This window comes from Balaenoptera borealis, assembly GCF_965194805.1.
Source record: "Balaenoptera borealis genome assembly, chromosome: 15".
NCBI lineage: Eukaryota > Metazoa > Chordata > Mammalia > Artiodactyla > Balaenopteridae > Balaenoptera > Balaenoptera borealis.
Genome location: NC_138871.1, coordinates 55,317,559 through 55,334,441, shown reverse-complemented (window position 1 = coordinate 55,334,441; position 16,883 = coordinate 55,317,559). Strand labels below are relative to the sequence as shown.

Genomic DNA, 16,883 nt, shown 5'->3' with positions numbered 1-16,883 from the left:
TTCCATATATATGCGTTAGCATACGGTATTTGTTTTTCTGTTTCTGACTTACTTCACTCTGTATGACAGACTCTAGGTCCATCCACCTCACTACAAATAACTCGATTTTGTTTCTTTTTATGGCTGAGTAATATTCCATTGTATATACGTACCACATCTTCTTTATCCATTCATCTGTCGATGGACTCTTAGGTTGCTTCCATGTCCTGGCTATTGTAAATAGTGCTGCAGTGAACATTGTGGTGGATGTCTCTTTTTGAATTATGTTTTTCTCAGGGTATATGCCCAGTAGTGGATTGCTGGGTCATATGGTAGTTCTATTTTTAGTTTTTTAAGAAACCTCCATACCGTTTTCCATAGTTGTTGTATCAGTTTACATTCCCACCAACAGTGTAGGAGGGTTCCCTTTTCACCACACCCTTTCCAGCATTTATTGTTTCTAGCTTTTTTGATAATGGCCATTCTGACTGGTGTGAGGTGATACTTCATTGTAGTTTTGACTTGCATTTCTCTAATAATTAGTGACATTGAGCGTCTTTTCATGTGCCTCTTGGCCATCTGTATGTTTTCCTTGGTGAAATGTCTATTTAGGTCTTCCACCCATTTTTTAACTGGATTTTTTTTTTTTGATATTGAGCTCCATGGCCTGTATGTATATTTTGGAGATTAATTCTTTGTCTGTTGTTTCATTTGCAAATATTTTCTCCCATTCTGAGGGTTGTCTTTTTGTCTTGTTTATGGTTTCCTTTGCTGTGCAAAAGCCTTTAAGTTTAATTAAGTCCCATTTGTTTATTTTTGTTTTTATTTCCGTTACTCTAGGAGGTGGGTCAAAAAAGATCTTGCTGTGGTTTATGTCAAAGAGTGTTCTTCCTATGTTTTCCTCCAAGAGTTCTGTGTCTGGTCTTACCTTTAAGTCTTTAATCCATTTGGAGTTTATTTTTGTGTTTGGCGTTAGGTAGTGTTCTAATTTCATTCTTTTACCTGTAGCTGTCCAGTTTTCCCAGCACCGCTTATTGAAGAGGCTGTCTTTTCTCCATTGTATGTTCTTGCCTCCTTTGTCGTAAATTAGGTGCCTATGTGTGCGTGGGTTTATCTCTGGGCATTATCCTGTGCCATTGATTTATATTTCTGTTTTTGTGCCAGTACCATACTGTCTTGATTACTGTGGCTTTGTGGTATAGTTTGAAGTCGGGGAGCCTGATTCCTCCATCTCTGTTTTTCTTTCTCAAGTTGCTTTGGCTATTCGGGGTCTTTTGTGTTTCCATACGAATTGTAAGATTTTTTGTTCTAATTCTGTGTAGAATGCCATTGGTAGTTTGATAGGGATTGTATTGAATCTGTAGATTCAATTGGGTAGTAGATTGCTTTGGGTAGTATAGTCATTTTCACAATATTGATTCTTCCAATCCAAGAATGTGGTATATTTCTCTATCTGTTTATGTTATCTTTGATTTCTTTCATCAGTGTTTTATAGTTTTCTGAGTACAAGTCTTTCGTCTCCTTAGGCAGGTTTATTCCTAGGTTTTTTATTCTTTTTGTTGCAATGGTAAATGGGAGCGTTTCCTTAATTTCTCTTTCTGACTTTTCATTGTTGGTGTATAGGAATGCCAGAGATTTCTGTGCATTAATTTTGTATCCTGCAACCTTACCAAATTCACTGATTAGTTCTAGTAGTTTTCTGGTGACATCTTTAGGATTTTCTATGTATAGTAAAAAACTGTATTAAAAAAATTTTCTTCTCCTTGTCTTATAAGTTGCAATTTCTTGTTGTATAGAGATTACTGTATAGATACTAGAAATTGTTGTTCCCTGCCCCTTTATTTTAACTTAATTTCAGTGTAATAGGAATTTGCATATTCTGGAAACTTTAAAATACTTTCATTTATATTCAGAACCATAAAAGTGCCTGAGTTATTCATTTATAAATGCATACATGTCTTAGGTATAGAAAAAGCTGAGAGGCCTGAACTGTCCTCCTTTCTTTGAATGACTCCTGTTGCTATGGTAATTGCTGAACTAGAAGCCTAGCATTCTTGCCTTTTGGCCTGTCCTGGAGGCTTAGAATGGGCAAGAAGTCAAGAATGACTTTGTCTTTGACTGTAGTACAACAAATGCACTGCATTGAGATCATGTATTGCTTCTCTAAGGAAAGGAAAAAAAATAAAACAAACCCTCACCCCACTGGATTTAGTATGTACCCTGTGAGTGCTCACTGAATAAAAACTTGTGATGGGAGTGGTATGCTTATGAAATTAGATGTATGGCAGATTATCCTTATATGTGTCGTGTATCATAGGTGCCCCTTTAAAACTTGGCAAGGTTGGTATCTGAGGCAAATATGGATACTGAATTTATATTTGTTTGTTTATTTATTTATTATTTTTAATTTAAATTTATTTATTTATTTGTTCAGTTTTGGCTGCGTTGGGTCTTTGTTGCTGCGCGCAGGCTTCCTCTAGTTGCAGTGAGCAGGGGCTGCTCTTTGTTGCGGTGCGCAGGCTTCTCATTGTGGTGGCTTCTCTTGTTGCGGAGCATGGTCTCTAGGCACGTGGGCATCAGTAGTTGTGGCTCGTGGGCTCTAGAGCTCAGGCTCAGTAGTTGTGACGCACGGGCTTAGTTGCTCCGCAGCATGTGGGATCTTTAGGGAACAGGGCTCGAACCTGTGTCCCCTGCATTGGCAGGTGGATTCTTAACCACTATGCCACTAAGGAAGTCCCTGAATTTATATTTAAAAAGTACAGTTTTAATGTTAGTAGTGCTGTTAACAACAGCGATGAATATTAAAGCAGCTTTTGTTCTCTTGTATTTTATTTTGTATTTTAGAAGGAACTTTATAGGAGCTTCAAAATGTGGTGCAGTGTATGTAGAAAATTAAAAGACTAATCCATTGAGTCATGTTTTCATGGAGCTTAAAGCACAGATATGAGCTAATTATAACTTAATTTTCTAGGTTATTTAAACTCCAATCATGATTATTTGTGTAGTTTGCTTACATATACATATATTCAAAGTTTCAGTAAATTGAAATATTCCCTAGATACTTTTTCAAATTTCCATATATTATGTAGAAATAATCTTTTAGTTTCCTATAACTAGTAGATGTAAGACTGAAAATAAAAACTCTTCAGCCATTTATTTTTGAAAGAGCTCCAAAGTAGTTGCATGGAAAATCAACTTTTTAAACCTTTTCCTTCAGAAAACCTTTCCTCTTTGTTCTTATGCAGCCTCTTAGGACCCATTCCACTCTCTGACTTACTTTTTCTGATTTTGGGGGACCACTTTTCTTTTTAATCAAGGTAAAATTAATCATTTTAACCATTTTAAATTGTGCAATTCAGTATATTCACGATGTTGTGCAACCATCACCACTCTCTAATTTCCGAAGCTTTTCATCACCCCAAAAGGAAACCCCATCCGCATTACTAGTAACTCTCTATCTTCCTCCTCCCCCTAGCCCCTGGCAACCACTTATCTACTTTCTATCTATATGGATTTGCCTATATTGCCTATTCTGGACATTTTATATAAGTAGAATCATATGCTATGTGGCCTTTATATTTGGCTTCTTTTACTTAGCATAATGTTTTCTGATTCATCCATGTTATAGCATATACCAGTACTTCATTCCTTTTTCATGGCTGAATAATATTCCATTGTACGGACAATACCATATTTTGTTTATCTCTTCATCAGTTGATGGACATTTGGGTAGTTTCTACTTTTTGGCTATTATGAATAATGCTACTATGAACATTCATGTACAAGTTTTTATGTGAATGTGTAAGTTTTAAATTCTTTCTTTTAGGTATGTACTGAGGGGCAGAATTACTGGGTCATGTAGTAACTCTTTGTTTAACTTTTTGAAGAGTGGCCAAATTGTTTTCCACAGTGGCTGTGCCATTTTACCTACTAGGAATATATGAGGGTTCTAATTTCTCCCCATTCTTGCAAGCACCTATGATTTTTCCTATATTATTATTATTTTGTATTATTGCCGTTCTAGTGGGTGTAAAGTGATATCTTACTGTTGTTTTGATTTGCAGTCCCCAAGTGACTAATTATGTTGTATGTTTTTTCATGTGCCCATTGGCCATTTGTATATCTTCTTTGGAGAAATGTCTATTCAAGTCCTATGCCCATTTTTAATTGGGTTGTTTGTCTCTTTGTTATTGAATTTCAGACTTCTTTATATATTCTGGATACTTGACCCATATCAGATATGTGATTTGCAAATATTTTCTCCCATCTTCTGGGTTATCTTTTCACTTTCTTGATAGTGTCCTTTGGTGTACAAAAGTTTTTAGTTTTGTTGAAGTTCAATTTATCTATTTTTTTCTTTTGTTGTTTGTGTTTTGGGTGCCATATTTAGCCCTCACTTACTTTTAACCTCTGGTTTCAATCTCTTGATACCTTTAGGCTTCAAATTTTTCTCTGGTAGCTTTTTTTTCCCCCCTCTTCAGATAATTATCTGCCCCAGTGACTTGCTCCTTAGTCCTTACCCCATAGGCCATTCTTTAGAGAAACTCAAAGGTCCTCAGTTCTAGCATAGCTTTAGGTGCTTGTGAAAAAAATTGGTTGGCTTTGGGAAGAAAAAACCGGCTACTGGTGAATTTTTTTCCAGCTTTATTGAGATATTGATATAATTGACATATAACATTGTGTAAATTTAAGGTATACACTGTGTTGACTTGATTCACTTATATACTGCAAAATGATTAGTACCATAGTACTAGCTAACACCTCTATCATGTCACATAATTATCATTTCTTTTTTGTGGTGAGAACATTTAAATTAAAGGCTTGGGAAACAAGTTAAAGCTTCGGAGTTTAGGAGAAGATGGAGTGAACTTTTTATACCCTGGATATGTTAGCAAAATGTTATGACTGTTATATAACATTAATTATCAGTGTAATGGTAAAACTGAAGTTTGATAAGGTCCCTTCCTTGCAGGTATTACTGTCTAATAACCACATTGTCCAGGCAGGACCTAGGTAAACAGTTGAAAGATTAAGGGTAGACAAGATCTTATGGAGTTGACACTTGAATAAAGTATAGATGACTCTGAACAAAGAAAAGTCCTTGAGTTTGGGCCAAATGAAAGGGAACTTGAAATAATCAAACTGAATCTTTACCACACTGTGTTCATGGCAGTTTTCCTATAAGTAGGACTAATTCTTATACCATTGAAGACAATGATTGTTGACATTTTTCTTTCATGAGATGCCATCTTTTAGGGTTTCTAGACTTCGTAGATAAGTGATTTTCATTTTTGTAAGTTACTTAGAGGTATAGGATTAGTTTTCTTGTTTCCCCAACCTGATCCCATTTAATGTCATAGGGTATACTTTCTGCTTCTTGGCTTCAAGAAATAATGCTTTCAAGAAGACAAGTTTTGTGTCACACTTTCTATTTTGAATACTGCTTTTAACTTTTAAACATACATTTTACTTTATCCCAGTTTCTGCTTTTTAGAAATATTTAACTTCTTGTAAAATATACGTACCTTTTTTTTTTTAACTCTTGTCTCAGATTTCTTTTCAAATGTTTATTTCATCTTGATGAGAGAGAGAGAGAGAGAGAGAGAGAGAGTGACAGAGAGAGCGTGCGAATGTGCATGAGAGAATGTCCTTATTAAAACTAGGCCATAAAGCAATTTCACTTTTAGGTATTTATCCTAAAGAAATAATCAGAAAGGGGCTCAATGCTATTTCTACAAGGATGTTCATTGAAACAATATGCATAAAGCACAAAAGTGGGCATAATCTAAAAATCCATCATAAGGTGTTGGTTCAGTAAATTATGGTGCATTCATTGGACTACTTGGCAGCCATTAAAATCATGTTGCAGGAGAATATTTGATGATGTGGGAAACTTTATAATATGTTAAATGAAAAAATACGAATTGCAAAACCATATGGACAATGTGCTCTCAGTTATTTAATGACAGGTCTATGAGCATAGCATAAAATTTGAAGGCTGTATACCAAACTATTAACTGTGGTTACCTCTGCATGATAGGATTATGGGCAGTTTTTTCTTGAGGAAGCCATATATTGCTTTTATATTTAGGAAAAAGTTTTTTGAGTTCTATGCTGTATTGCTGATCATTTTAATAGCTTCATCTTGTGCTTTAGATATTTAATGCTTTGTTCTTTTTCCTCTCTTGTCCGACATGTATGTTGTAGTTTTCCATGTTAGGCGTAAATAACCTCTTCTAGAATCTTGCATCCACAGAGAAGGTGCAGAATCATTGTGTTATGAAGATGAAAGTTGGATTTGTGGTTGATAACTTCATTGCCTTAGGTTATGATACTGGTGAGCCCAGTGGTTATTGGGCCAGTGATTATTGCAGATAACTTTTTGCGTCCTCACTTGGTCACTCCATGAAGGAACTTGGTCTCTGTGATAGAAATAAAATGTTGTTCTGAAAAGGGTATTATAGTTTACATGTGTTCTCTTACTATATGCATTAGCTTGCTAGGGCTCCCAGAACAAAACACCGCAGATTGGATGGCTTAAACGGCAAGTTTATTTTCTCACAGTTTGGGGTCTAGAAGTCTTGGATCTAAGTGTTGCAGGTTTGGTTTCATCCAAGGCCTCTCTCTTTGACTTGCATGTGGCTGCTCTCTTGCTGTCTCTTCACGTGGTTGTCCCTCTGTGCACATGCCTTGTTGTCTCTGTGTGTCCTAATCTCCTTTTTTTATAAGGATATATATATATATATATATATATATATATATATATATATATATATATATATATATATATATTAGGGCTCACCCTAATGACCAAATTTTAACTTAATTAACTCTTTCAAGGCCCTGTGTCCAAATTCAGTCGCATTCTGAGGCACTGGGTGTTAGGGCATCAACATATGAATTTTGGGGAGACACAGTTCAGTCCATAATAGTATATATCATTTGTGATGAGTTTTAATGACAAAGTAGTGTGGATGAAGTAAATTTTATTGTGAATTATTAATGGTTATTATAAACTATCACAACATCCTAAAGAACTACAGCTGTAAGTTATATAGGGGAGAATGTAGAAGATTGTAGATGTGTTAGCACCAACTTTTTGTAATCACCACTGGAAAAGTAACTCAGCCTCTATGACCTATTGATTCAGGTCACACCTAGTGTGATTCAGGAGTCCTGGCTAACACAATACTGCCACTTAAATTTGGGAAATGTATTGGTAATACGCCTTCTGCCATTCTTTGAAATAATTTTTTTTTTCTCCTAGCTGGGCTACCTGACAGGACCCTGTGGTGGTTGGTGTCTCATGGTCCTAGAGAAATTTGTAGACCCCCTACCTTATATACTCTTACATGTGACAGTGGTGATTGTTTTCTCCCCAGTGAATCCTGGGGCTGACCTGGACTTTTAACGCACACTGCTACAGTCTCCTGCTTCTGGGTCCTTCCTAGGGGTCTCATAGAGTGGGACCTGTTTTGTGATGTATCCAAAACTGATCTCTTTTGGGTTAGTAATTACTTAAGGAAATATTCTTGTTGAAATACAAAATATTTTCATTTTCTACCTATATTTGGGAGACCAAAGGTGACTATCTCTTAGGAAATATAGTCCAGATTTTTAGTTTTTCTGTTTCATTGTTACTGTGTTAATGTAGTTAAGGTCTATAATATTGGTGGAATTATTTAAGCCTCAGGAGTGTCAGACTGGATTTAAAGTTTTTCCTCATTCAAATAAAGGCATATTGTGTTTATGTGTTATAGGCGTATAATACATTTATGTAGATGTGTGTATATATACACACACATACTTGGTAAGATAGTTTGATTAAAAAATGAGAAATTTGGGCTTTTATAGGTAATTGCTCTATTTTTAACTTAGTGGGGTCATGGAAGGATCATGGAATATGAAGTTCAGGTTTTAGTTCTGCCAGTTACTTGCTGTGTGATCATAGGCAAGTCTTTGAACAAATCTTAACTCCTTGTACTTGAATAAGAAACAGTAACTAGGGGCTTGCCTGGTGGCACAGTGGTTAAGAATCCGCCTGCCAATGCAGGGGACACGGGTTTGAGCCCTGGTCTGGGAAGATCCCACATGCTGCAGAGCAACTAAGCCTGTGCGCCAGAACTACTGAGCCTGCGCTCTAGAGCCTGTGAGCCACAACAACCGAGCCCGCGTGCCACAACTATGGAAGCCCGTGCGCCTAGAGTCTGTGCTCCACAACAAGAAAAGCCTCCGCAATGAGAAGCCTGCACACCACAATGAAGAGTAGTCCCCGCTCGCCGCAACTAGAGAAAGCCCGTGTGCAGCAATGAAGACCCAATGCAGCCAAAAATAAATAAATAAATAAATTTATTTAAAAAAATAAATAAATAAGAGTAATAGAATTAAGATCAGTGAGCAAGATACAAAACATTTGCCCCCTGACATTTAGAACTCCCTGTAAATGGAATGTGCAGACCTGAGGGTCGGTTAGTTCTTTGTGACTGAAGTTCTGAATTTGTTGGGCCATAATAGAAGGAACTTATGTATTGTGGAGTGTGGTAATGGAAGTTGATTGTTTATTTTCATTTTGAGATTCTCGAAGTGTAGGGTTTTGTTTTGTTGTCTTTATAAATGTAAATAATTTATGTCACGTTTATATAATTAAAACAATAACAATAGAAACACTTATTAGTACTTTAAAGTGTAGATTAATCATCAAGAAATATCATTACATTAAATATCCCAAAGACTCGTCTGTTATTTCTTCTCCTTCTCCCTCTAGTGGGCAGATATATTTTAAAAACAGCACATGGAAAGGGTTATTAGTATTGAGTGTATCACAATATAGTCTCAGCTTTTTCAAAGATTAATAAATGTGAATATTTCAGAATCATTAAAGAAAATGCTTTATTCCTTTCTAGGCATAATAGTGGATCTTTGAATGTTGAAGATGTTCTTACCAGCTTTGACAATACAGGAAATATTTGTAAGTTATATACTCACTGTATAGAAATATTAGTCTTTTAAAAGTGAATTTTTAATTTTTTTTCCAGTGTTTATTTTATTGACTAGTGTGTGTGTGTGTGTGTGTGTGTGTGTGTGTGTGTGTGTGTGTAATAGAAACTCTTGCTGTTTTTAGCTGCATAATAAGCCTCATGTAAGATGTACCTACTCAGTGGGATAAGGCAGGTTTTATACTTGGCAGTTTTGTGTCTCTGTGTGTGTGTGTGTGTGTGTGTGTGTATGACAGAACATAGGTCAGGAGGAACACTGGATTCTCCAGTACTATCCCTTTTGTTTCTTGTTTTCATTTTGACCTTTTCAGTTAATCAGTCCAACAGAGGGGCTGTCTCTCCCTTCTTTGCCGTGTTTGGGTATGTGTGTTTCTACTTCTTGCTTCTTCTCTCTTTCACTAAAGAGTGAACCCAGAACATTTTTCCTTGCTGCTAATATACTTTAATACCCGAATGATTTTATTTTATGCATTATTATAATATTATAGAATATATTGACTTCTTATCTAAGTCTCTGATTAAGTCATAATAGATTTCTCCACTGAGAAAATCATTTAATTATAATGTCACATAATGAAAGAAATCAAACAAGAAATATCTTTATATCACTGTGTTAAACAACATACCATGACAGAAGCGGTGTACTCCTTTATGTGTTGCATAGGCTATTATTCTTAAGATAGTGGATAATCATTGAAATATTACCATTTTAAATGTAAAAATTATACTCAAATACTTTTCGTCTCAGGAAATTTCACAGCTGTAACTACTTATTGTCTGAACTAAAATAACATATTCTGCTAACAGTACTACATTATCAAATGCTCTCTGATTTTCGATCTGCATAGAATAATGTCCAACAATACTCAGGCAATGATTTTGTTCTTATGCCCACATGATGGCAAGCTTTTGATTGTGGAGAAAAATATTTATGTATTTTGTCACTAAGGAATCTAACTATCCTAAAATTATCCTAAAATATTTAAAATAATGTAGGTTTCTTTTTCATGGATAGTGACAAGTATACCTTTTAGTTTCTCTGAGTTGGCACTTGCTGAATTCTTTCCCAATATTTTTATTGGGGGTTGGGGCAGGGTCTGGGTAAGGGATACTAATGGTGGTTGAGGAGACATTCTCCTTTAGTTCTGTGGTAATGTAAAATATCATTAAGTCAGGCTTATGCATACCCAATTTAGGAACATAATTCTAGAATGTTAAATGTGGATTTTTGATTTGGTCATGTAAAAATCAAGTACTGTTCCCAGTGGCTCAGTATGAAGTAGGGCCACTAGCTGGCAGCATTATGTAAAATAAAAATGTTTTCCTGAAGGTCTAAGCTATTATTCTGTGTATGAATAATATATGTACCCCCCCCCCATAAGTTGTTGTTGCATTGACAAATGCAGAAATTGTATGTTAAAAGCTTTTTTTTTCCCACTGCTGCCCATTGTTTGGTAGAAAGGTTTGAGTCTTTGGATTGAGACACACCTACATTTGAATCTTGGTTCTGAAATTAATCTTGAGCAATTTATATTGTCTCTATGAACCTCAGTTTTTTTTTTTTTTTTTAATTTATTTTAATTTATTTATTTATTTATGGCTGTGCTGGGTCTTCGTTTCTGTGCGAGGGCTTTCTCTAGTTGCGGCAAGTGGGGGCCACTCTTCATCGCGGTGCGCGGTCCTCTCATTATCGTGGCCTCTCTTGTTGCGGAGCACAGGCTCCAGACGCGCAGGCTCAGTAATTGTGGCTCACGGGCCTAGTTGCTCCGCGGCATGTGGGATCTTCCCAGACCAGGGCTCGAACCCGTGTCCCCTGCATTGGCAGGCAGATTCTCAACCACTGCGCCACCAGGGAAGCCCCGAACCTCAGTTTTTTTCATCTCTTAGAACTGGACATAATGTATGGAAAGTGTATAATATACTGTATTCCTCATAGTTGGTACTCAGTAAATGAAGGTCTTTATTATTACCAGTGGTGAGTACCTCTAAAGCTTTGCAGTTTTTTTCTAATAATAAAGAAAGTATTTTTAAGGATTATTCTGATGTTTTAAAGTAAACTATTTTGATTGAACTAACAAGGTGGGAAAATAGATCAAATTAGAAAAATAGTAATTTATTAAAATGTCTTGTCATAAATGTGGTCTTTTTTTTAAAAAAGAAATCTATTTACTTATTTATTTATTTTTGGCTGCCTTGGGTCATCGTTGCTGCGCGGCCTTTCTCTAGTTGTGGTGAGCAGGGGCTACTCTTCATTGTGGCGTGCGGGCTTCTCATTGCAGTGGCTTCTCTTGTTGCGGAGCACGGGCTCTAGCCGTGCTGGCTTCAGTAGTTGTGGCACGCGGGCTCTAGAGCGCAGGCTCAGTAGTTCTGGCGCACGGGCTTAGTTGCCGCGCGGCATGTGGGAACTTCCTGGACCAGGGAATCGAACCCGTGTCCCCTGCATTGGCAGGGGGATTCTTAACCACTGCGCCACCAGGGAAGTCCATAAATGTGGTCTTAAAAACCTGAATGTATTGCCAAGTAAGAAGTGATAAAAATAAGACTTCTTAAAACATTTTGTTTAGTGTAACTTTTATATTATACTCTTTAAAAATGTATAATGATACTTCAACTTAATGTAAAATTGATAAATTCCTGTTACAATAAAGTAAATCTTGATTATAACTTTTATATAATCTTTGCCAAGGCTTAAAGTGATCAAGGATTGAAAAAGTGATTTCTCACTTGATGTCTCGAATGTTTGATTTTACCCTAATGGTGGGTGACCTTAGATTGAGTTTGTGACTGGAAAACCCAGCAGAGGGCGCTAAAATCACAATTCTGTCTCAACAGATCAATATAACTGGAATAAATACCTTGAATAGTAACCCTAAGCTTTTATCATGTAAACATAGAAATATGTATGTGTAAACATCTGTATTTGATTTATTTCTTATATATTTAATATATTCAGCAATTCATTAATACAAAAAAATAGATTTTCCTGACTGATATTTTTCTTCATTTTTTCATTTCTTTTTTTAAACAGAGGACAATTTATTTTTATTGTTATTTATTTTAATTAATTAATTTATTTATTTTTGGCTGTGTTGGGTCTTTGTTGCTGTGCGCGGGCTTTCTCTAGTTGCAGCGAGCGGGGGCTACTCTTCGTTGCGGTGTGCGGGCTTCTCATCGCAGTGGCTTCTCTCGTTGCAGAGCATGGGCTCTAGGTGCGTGGGCTTCAGTAGTTGTGGCACATGGGCTCAGTAGTTGTGGCTCGTGGGCTTTAGAGCGCAGGCTCAGTAGTTGTGGCGCACATGCTTAGTTGTTCCGCAGCATGTGGGATCTTCCCGGACCAGGGATCAAACCTGTGTTCCCTGCATTGACAGACGGATTCTTAACCACTGTGCCACCAGGGAAGTCCCAGGAATTATTCATTTACTTCAGGATTTAGTTTACAGGTTCACATAACTTCCTGATAATAGAAAAAATAACTTAATTAAAATACTTTATAGTTACAACCCCCCTGTACATGTTTATACAAAATACACATATGTGAATGTATACAAAATATATGCATGCTAGTGGAACTATTAATCTCAATTTTAAGTTAACTTCAAAAACGAGTAATTCTTTTATTCATTGTAAATTTTCAAAGATGAGAGGATCGGTCTTAGTCTGAGTTTGTTTATGCTCTCACCAGAAAGATATGGAAAAAATCTTTAATTTTGTAAAATTAATGAAACCTCTAGATAATTTCTTATTTCCTGATATGTTAGAAATGAAAATATTCTTTATGTTTACCTCTGTTATTTTTACATGTGTGGCTTGCAAAGTGTTTTATGTTTTTGAGATATCCTTTCAGTATTTGAATTCCTTTGAATGTTGTAGGAAGAAATTAAAATGAATCTCCACACAGTCATTTCTGCATAATGATTCATTGCTCTATAGGATATGACCCCAATCTTATTTTTACATGTTTATATTTGCTACTGTGGAAAACAAATTATTTTGAAAGTCAAGCTTCTTTTTTGCTTACCTCTAACTAGGGTTAGGTATGCATATTCCATCTTTGGGTTCTAGTACTTGAGAACATACTTCCTTTTTAACTATCAAAGCTACTCTCTGGAGAGATTGTGTCTGCTATTGATTCATCATGCCTGGAAAGAGATGCAATCAAGCAACCTAGGGAAAAGTATAGGATGCATCCTTCACTTCAGACGAGGTGCTGGCTGCTTCTGTGTTTCACGTAACATGTCACTCAGATAGCTTGGATCACAAGAGAGTACTCTGCAAGCAAGCAGCAGATCTCTTGCTTCTGTTTTCTCTGTGGGCAGAGTCTCCTTTCCAGCCAGTCCCTGACCTCCAAAGAAACCCCATCATGCTGTATCTCTTCTGAAACCATTTTCTCTTTCTCCAAGTCATCTCTTTCCTTTACTGAAATAAATTTAAAAAAAATGTGATTCTCTTCAGCACTTAGTTGATCCAAATTTTACTGTCATAGTATATAATACAACTATTTGCTACATGTGAAATCTCATCACTGCTTGGGATATAATTGCTTCATTTGTACTTTTTTAGCACGTCATCCTTGACAGCATGAACACATGATTAATACTTCTCATACAATATATTGTATACAATATATACAATATGATGTATATAAGCCATTAAAGGCTTAGGAAGCCAATAGTTATTATATATCATTGCAGTAACCTAGTGTGATTCAGGAGTCCTGGCTAACACAACATTGCCACTAAAATTTGGGAAATGTATTGGTAATACGCTTTCTGCCATTCTTTGAAATAAATTTTTTTTTTTTCTCCTGCTGGGCTACCTGACAGGACCCTGTGGTGGTTGGTGTCTCATGGTCCTAGAGAAATTTGTAGACCCCCTACCTTATATACTCTTACATGTGACAGTGGTGATTGTTTTCTCCCCAGTGAATCCTGGGGCTGACCTGGACTTTTAACGCACACTGCTACAGTCTCCTGCTTCTGGATCCTTCCTAGGGGTCTCATAGAGTGGGACCTGTTTTGTGATGTATCCAAAACTGATCTCTTTTGGGTTAGTAATTACTCAAGGAAATATTCTTGTTGAAATACAAAATATTTTCATTTTCTACCCATATTTGGGAGACCGAAGGTGACTATCTCTTAGGAAATATAGTCCAGATTTTTAGTTTTTCTGTTTCATTGTTACTGTGTTAATGTAGTTAAGGTCTATAATATTGGTGGAATTATTTAAGCTTCAGGAGTGTCAGACTGGATTTAAAGTTTTTCCTCATTCAAATAAAGGCATACTGTGTTTATGTGTTATAGGCATATAATGCATTTACGTACATTTGTGTGTACATATACACACACATACTTGGTAAGATAGTTTGATTAAAAAATGAGGAATTTGGGCTTTTATGGGTAATTGCTCTATTTTTAACTTACTGGGGTCATGGAAGGTTCATGGAATATGAAGTTCAGGTTTTAGCTCTGCCAGTTACTTGCTGTGTGATCATAGGCAAGTCTTTGAACAAATCTTAACTCCTTATAATTGAATAAGAAACAGTAACTAGGGGCTTGCCTGGTGGCACAGTGGTTAAGAATCCGCCTGCCAATGCAGGGGACACGGGTTTGAGCCCTGGTCTGGGAAGATCCCACATGCTGCAGAGCAACTAAGCCTGTGCGCCAGAACTACTGAGCCTGCGCTCTAGAGCCTGTGAGCCACGACTACTGAGCCTGCATGCCACAACTACTGAAGCCCGCGTGCCTAGAACCCGAGCTCCACAACGAGAGAAGCCACTGCAATGAGAAGCCTGCGCACCACAACGAAGAGAAAGCAGTTAGAGAAAGCCCACGCACAGCAATGAAGACCTAATGCAGCCAAAAAAACAGTAACATTATCTACCTTGTAGTGTAGTAAACATCATAGGTAGTGTGAAAGTAGTATGTAAACTGTAGATAATATTTGTATTCGTTTTTATTGTTAGTATTAATATCATGTCTCATTTGTTCTTAGACCTTCTCAATATCTTTGATATTGGAAAATAACACAAGACAGGAAATATTTTTGGTGTGTGCCATCCTGTTTTAATATTTTGTACATGAAAACATAGTGCAAAGCTACATTATTAAAAGTATAGTATTACTGCAGAAATACATATATAAATCAGTGTTTTAGAAAAGAAGTTTCAGAAAGACAAAAATATTTGTGATTTGTCACATGATGAAGATGGAATTTCAGTGAGAGTGGAAAGGATAGATTTTTTTTTTTAAATTTTATTTATTTATGGCTGTGTTGGGTCTTCATTTCTGTGCGAGGGCTTTCTCTAGTTGCGGCAAGTGGGGGCCACTCTTCATTGCGGTGCGCGGGCCTCTCACTATCGCGGCCTCTCTTGTTGCGGAGCACAGGTTCCAGACGTGCAGGCTCAGTAATTGTGGCTCACGGGCTTAGTTGCTCCGCGGAATGTGGGATCTTCCCAGACTAGGGCTCGAACCCGTGTCCCCTGCATTGGCAGGCAGATTCTCAACCACTGCGCCACCAGGGAAGCCCGAAAGGATAGATTTTTCAATAAATAGTATTGGCTAGGAATTTAGAAAAAAATAACAAACCAAATCTCTCCTTTAAACTATATAAATACCAAAATGAATTTAAGATAGATTAAATATTTAATTAAAAAATTCTAACACTCCCAGATTTTTCAGATGAATAATTTTAAGATGTTGAAATAAGGAAGGCCCTTCTACGTGTGGCCCAAATCCCTTGAATTTAAAGATGAATAGATTGACTAAATAAAGATTTAAAGTCACTTTATTCAAAAAGTATCAAAAAAGTTGAAAGACAAATGACAAACTGGTAATTATTATTTATGAAATATATGCAGACAGAGATGTATTCTCTTTATTGTGTGAAGAGCTCCCACAAAGAAATAGCAAAAACAGGCTGTAGATCTATAAGAAAAAGACAAAGCATAGTTGAAAATTAGAAAAAAGTATTTCACAAAAGTAATACCAATGCTCTATAAACATATCAAATGATTATTTTACTAGTAAAGAAGTAATGAAGTGCAATTAAAACAGTGAGATAGAATTTTTGTTATCAAATTGGCAAAGATGAGAGAAGATAAGCCATGTTCGGTGAATTGTAGGGAAATGTGCCTTCGCATCCACTCCTGGTGGGAGGGTAAATTGATTCTACTTTTCCAGAGGCAATCTGGCAATATCTTTCATAATTTTAAGTACCCATTTCATTTGACTAATAATTCTTTTTCTAAGAAGTAGTGAAACCAATATGCAAAGGTGGAATGTAAAGGAATTCATTATAGCACAGTGAATAACTGGAAAAAACATAAATCTTTAATTTTAGGTGACTGGCTAATTATGGATAATTCATGAGATGGAATATTTTATAGCTGTTCAAGATCTCTAAAACATATTAGGTTAAAATATTACTGCAGGGAATATGATTCTATTTCTGTAAAATATATATATACTCATTAAGTAGGTATGTATATGCATAGTACTATGTCTATATGTTCATAGTGTTTTGTTAGGGTATTGGAGTTATGGATGATTATCACTTTCTTCTTTATGCTTTTTAGTATTTGTTTCTTTATGGCTTGTATTAGATAATGTTGTTTTTATTTTGAAAAAAGTAGATATTCTTTAATTTACAAATTGAGTATTAATTTTTTTTTTTTTACTGAAAGCTGTGATAAAATCTCAGATTGCTTAGGACAGTACTGTGGAAAAAAGGAGCGATTCATTTTACCACTGAAAAAAAATATAAAGTATTTTATTTTTAAACAGCACTTTTGTCCAAGGAGCTCCCAGCATTGTTGGATGTTAATGTGCTAATCTCCCCATACACTTACAAGAAGTCAAAGATCAAATCATTCTAGCCCCATATTCGGTCGTGGGAGTATAAAGAGGTTAA

General features: G+C 36.1%; 1 protein-coding gene and 1 long non-coding RNA gene across 5 annotated transcripts in view; one reads left to right on the top strand and one right to left on the bottom strand.

Moving 5' to 3' along the window:
• Window positions 1-16,883, top strand: part of CAMKMT (calmodulin-lysine N-methyltransferase) — a 408,891-nt gene that overhangs the window by 27,831 nt on the left and 364,177 nt on the right. For all 4 annotated transcript variants that reach the window (XR_014235126.1, XM_082358317.1, XM_082358315.1 and 1 more), the window contains exon 3: window positions 8,883-8,947. Coding sequence is in view for 3 of the 4 variants with exons in the window: in XM_082358317.1 (XP_082214443.1) it covers window positions 8,883-8,947 (65 nt within the window). In the remaining variant the exon portion in view is untranslated. The remainder of the gene's footprint in view (window positions 1-8,882; window positions 8,948-16,883) is intronic.
• Window positions 1-16,883, bottom strand: part of LOC309612548 — a 440,985-nt gene that overhangs the window by 128,496 nt on the left and 295,606 nt on the right. The gene's annotated exons all lie outside the window — the stretch shown is intronic.